Source organism: Orycteropus afer, unplaced genomic scaffold (assembly GCF_000298275.1).
Source record: "Orycteropus afer afer isolate SDZICR_OR568_19922 unplaced genomic scaffold, OryAfe1.0 scaffold00334, whole genome shotgun sequence".
Taxonomy (NCBI): domain Eukaryota; kingdom Metazoa; phylum Chordata; class Mammalia; order Tubulidentata; family Orycteropodidae; genus Orycteropus; species Orycteropus afer.
In genome coordinates, this window is record NW_006921921.1 from 2,172,802 (window position 1) to 2,177,904 (window position 5,103).

At 40.4% G+C, this 5,103-nt stretch overlaps 1 protein-coding gene across 1 annotated transcript in view; it reads right to left on the minus strand.

The window, feature by feature from the left end:
* Positions 1-2,895: 2,895 nt before the first annotated feature.
* The window catches only part of CUNH12orf42 (chromosome unknown C12orf42 homolog), an 11,705-nt gene continuing 9,497 nt past the window's right edge, over positions 2,896-5,103 (minus strand). The window contains exon 3 of the mRNA XM_007952401.1: positions 2,896-3,344. Within this exon, the coding sequence (XP_007950592.1) occupies positions 2,896-3,344 (449 nt within the window). The remainder of the gene's footprint in view (positions 3,345-5,103) is intronic.

A 5,103-nucleotide genomic window follows, 5' to 3' on the forward strand; every position in this document is an offset into this window, starting at 1 on the left:
CATCTAGATGGCAGCTTGCAAGCTTTTAAGATCCCAGTCGCTACTCACCAAAGTAGGAGGTGGAACAATGTTTTGTGTAGTACGTTATGCCAATTGAGCTTGATGTCCTCTGTGACTATGGTCCTGAGCCCACAGGTTCAACTACTCGGTCCCTCTGGGTAACTGGCTGTGACCAAGCAGTGACTACCACCTTGCCTCTTGTCAGCTCCACTATACACCTGGGAATGCAGATCATACACATAAACTTACAGGACCATTGTCTGCCAACCCTATACATGTTCTTGGGTACACTCCCTGCTTCATAGGCATACCTACTAGTTCAGCCTGTCCACCCATCTATCCACTCATATACCCATGTTGCCTTCACTGACAATGCAGTACTGTGTGTGCAAAAGGGTTCATCTTTGTTGTCTGTACCTCCCACGTACCTCTCTATGTCTTTCTCCTCACTTACACATCCAACAGCATTATATATATATATGATTGATGGTTGTTATTTGTCTAATGAAATAAACACACACATTTGCTCATACATGCATATAATATTCAGAAGGAAGGTTGGGCAATCCTACTTCTGTAGTGATACAGCCTCGGAAACCAAAGGAGGGGTCGCTATGAGTCGGGGCTGACTCGACGGCACATAACAACAACAACAACAGCATATAATATATATTAGCTCTAATAATATAATATGTAATAATATAGCTGTATATGTACAACAAAATTTTACCATGTAAGCTTATTTCATTTTAAACTTATATGTACATATATGTGCACAGGTATATAACTATGTATACACTTATATATATATCTCATCTTTCAAAAATAATTCCCTCATCTATGGAATGAAGATAACAATACTAACTACTGCATGAAGCTGTTGAAAGAACTGAAGAAAAAATTCAAGGCTTTATTTGCAATATTGAAGGATTCATTGAAAATATTGAAAGGTGTCAAGCATCAAAAGAAGATGGAGGGAATACACAGAGTCACTGTACCAAAAAGAACTGATTGACATTCAGCCATTTCAGGAGGCAGCATATGATCAAGGACCAATGGTACTGAAGAAGTCCAAGGTGCACTGAAGAAACTGGCAAAAAATAAGGTTCCAGGAATTCATAGAAAACCCACTGAGATGTTTCAACAAATGCATGCAGTGTTAGAGGTGCTCACTCTTTTACACCAAGAAGTTTGCCCCCTGAAGTTTATGCCAAGAAGTTTGGAAGACAGCTACTTGGCCAACCAACTGGAAGAAATCCATATTCGTGCCCATTCCAAAGTAAAGTGTTCCAACTACAGAATGCAGAATGCAGAAATTATTGAACAATATCATTAATATCAAGGAGCTCTGGTGGCATACTGGCATTCGACTCCTAACTAGAAGGTTAGTGATTCAAATCCACCGACCACTCCATGGAAGGCAGACTGGGCAATCTAGCATGTAGATTTACTGCCTCAGAAACCCAAAGGGGGTCGCTATGCGTTGGAATCGACTCAATGGCAGTGAGTTCTGTTTCGGGTTTTTTGTTATCATTAATATCACACGTAAGAAAAATTTTGCTGAGGATAATTAAAAAATGGTTGCAGCAGAATATTTCCAGAGAACTGCCAGAAATTCAAGCCAGATTCAAAAGATGGCATGAGAGAAAAGGATATCATTACTGATGTCAGATGGATGTTAGCTGAAAGTAAAGAATACCTGAGAGATGTTTTCCTGTGTTTCCTTGGCTATGTAAAGGACATTATAACCTCAGGAAACCATAGTAACCACCATTAAACCACATTCTCTTATAAAAAAAGCATATAAATATACATAATAAATACATATGTATGATGAAATCATATTGATCTGGGACCTGGAAAATATAGCAGCACTTTTTTTTTTTTTCAAGTGCATTACTCTTATAAAGTGCTAATATTCAAAGAAATAAAACAGTCCTCAAAAGACTAAACAGATTCCTAAATGGTAAACAATTATTGAATATACTATTTCATTCCTATTGAGTGAGACTTGATACACCCATGTATCAAACTCTATGAATTCAGGTCAGCGGGAAAACTGCAAGGGACTTGAGTGCAAAACTGCGTAAGGTGCATGGTCACAATGTAAGTGTTTTCCTCTGAATGTTAAAAAAAAATAGTACATTAAAGAAAAAAAACTAACTCCACAAAGTCATTTGATAAAGTTGACCTCTGCACTGTAGCCCCATGGGAAGTTGCTGTGTGTCTTAGCCAGAATCAAGAACATGGCCAAAAACGACCTTTTTAATAAGTTCTCTAAGCTGTTGCAGTACTTTCTATTACAAAGCAGAAAATTCATTATCACTTTGATAGTAAACTTAGTTCCAAGTGTTTCAGGGCCCCAGGCTAGATCTAGGTTCAGGTTTCTGACATGAAAACCTTATAATCTGACGAATTCCCTTAAGCACATAGGAGTCATCCAATTTCATGTTAACGATTAAATTACAACATTCAATTATATTTTCCAAACCTCTGTTTAGAAATTCTAAAGGCCCTTAGAAAACATCCTTAAACCAAAGCCCAAGTTGGCAAGTGAAACCGTTTACCTGCGAAAGCAAAACAAAGAGGGATCCTCCCAACCCCAGCAGGCACATTGCGAAGTGGCACGCGATGTACCCCATCCCTATTGTCAGGCACAAATTCTTTATAACACTGGGATACACCGCGGAACAAAAATACTATTAGAAATGCTTCAAAAGGAACATTTTTGGCTGTGATAGGGACTTTTGACATTATTTATTAGGTTCAAAAATGCTTCACAAAAGCCTCACAATGGTCCTGTGGAAACCAGTACATCTGAGGCCCTTTCTGTTGTTCTGGGCAGGCATTGATTTGAGGATGGGCAGCGCTCACAGAACAATTCCCTCGCAGCGGTCAATGCAAGCGAGCATTCACCCCCGGCCAAGGAGGGGCCTGTGAACAAGCCTTATGGAAACGCCCGGGTGGGCGGGAGGGGGGAGAAGAGCAAACTTGTATTAACCTCTCCGAGGAGAGATGCGGGGCAGTATGGGCCAGGCGAGGAATGGGCGCTCCTGCCAGACTGCCCCGGAGGGAGGCGTCTGCCCTGGGCCCTCTTCTCCCCGCGAAGTGAGGGTGTTTGGGGAGCATCTCCGGTGTCATGGTAACTGCGCATCTTCCAGTGGGATTTCCGGGCGTGTCTAGGAGCCTGCTTCGACAATCTAAGTTTGCCAGATTGCCTACTGTGGTTGCCGTCCTCTGCTCCACCTCGGGTTCTGAGAAACTCCCGGAGGCTCTCTGCAGGGTTAAGGGAGGCTGTCTTCTTCTGCAGAGCCTGGTAGCAGTGAAAGGTCTCCCTCCCGGACCTGGAAGAAAGAAGAGTAGGGATGGCACTGAAGAGGGCTGACTTTGTCAGCCGGGGCTTTGTAACATTCTCCGTGACTACTAGACAGCTGAAAACTCAACGTTTGTAGTGTCCTGAAAGACAAAAGACACCTGGCATTATTTTATCCTCATGTGTTTCTCCACATTTCTTTAAGAAAATAAAGTGTTATCTATTCCTTAACTGCTAGTTGAAAGTCCCTCATCTCCAAAATACATTTTACCAAACTTTCGTAAGACTGTTATTCAAGAGAAACAGTTCAAAACTTCTGGAGAAAGAAACAGAAGGCTTGATAATTAAAATGGACCCTCATCTTCTTAATTTGAGAAGAGTTTGTGAATGGTAAATAATAGTGTGGTTATCATCACACACAAAAGGACAGATTTACAGGCCTTTCAGATTAAAAATAGATAATTTACAAATTCAGGAAGGAATTACTTCATGAATTTATCAGAAATTGGAAACTAGCTGAAAATTAATATAATCAAGAAATGAACCTATGTTTGGTCCACACAATGTGCACGCACACACATAATAACAACAATCGTAGGTATAATTAATATTTTTTTCTTTGCAAAACCAACTTTTTTTTTGGAAAAGACTAGGTTTTCTGTTTGTTTAACAACAATATAGCCCAAGACTGTAAAATGAAATATGACACAAGTAAGTAGTTGACTAGTAGTCAAAAGGTTGGCAGTTTGAATACATCCAGAGGTGCCTCAGAAAATAGGTCTGGTGACCTACTTTCAAAAGTTCATAGACTTGAAATTCCTATGAAGCAGTTCTACTCTGCACATGTGGAGTAGGGATTGATTTCATGGCAACCAATGATTGCATATACATATGTAATTGGTGGTGTAGAGAATAAGGCCTTTGGCTGCTAATCAGAAGGTCAGAAGTTCAAAACTACCAGTGACTCTGCAGAAGGAAGATGGGGCAATCTACTTCCATAAAGATTTACAGTCTTGGAAACCAAACGGAGATCACTATGAGTCAGAATTTACCTGAGGGCAGTGAGTTTTTCCTTTTTTTAATATATACATATGTGTCTGTGTGTGTGTGTGTATGTGTATGTCTACCACCCATTTGTCACTTTGTCATACTGTGGTGGTATGTGTGTTGCTGTGATGCTGGAGGCTATGCCACCAGTATTTCAAATACCAGCAGGGTCACCCATGGTGCAGGTTTCAGCAGACCTTCCAGACTAAGACAGACTTAGAAGAAGGAAGAAGCCATCCACTTCTCAAAGAATTGCCCAATGAAACCCTTATGAATAAAAATGAAACACTATCTGACATATTACTGGAAAACTTTACAAATAACCCTGAAACATTGTCTGATATAGTGCCAGAAGATGAGCCCCTCGGGTCAGAGGGCACTCAAAATATGACTGGGAAAGAGCTGCCACCTCAGAGTAGAGCTGAAGTTAATGATGTGGATGGAGTAAGGCTTTTGGGACCTCAATTTCCTGATGTGGTATGACTCAAACTGAGAAGAAATAGCTGCAAACATCCATTAACAATTGGAACCTGGAACGTACAAAGTATGAATCTAGGAAATTTGAAAGTTGTCAAAAATGAAATGGAACACATAAAGATCTACATCCTAGGCATTAGTGAGCTGAAATGGACTGATTTGGGCCATTTTGAATCAGACAACCATATGTGATCTACTATGCTGGGAATGACAAATTGAAGAGGAATGACCTGGGATTCATCATCACAAAGAACATTTCAAGGTCT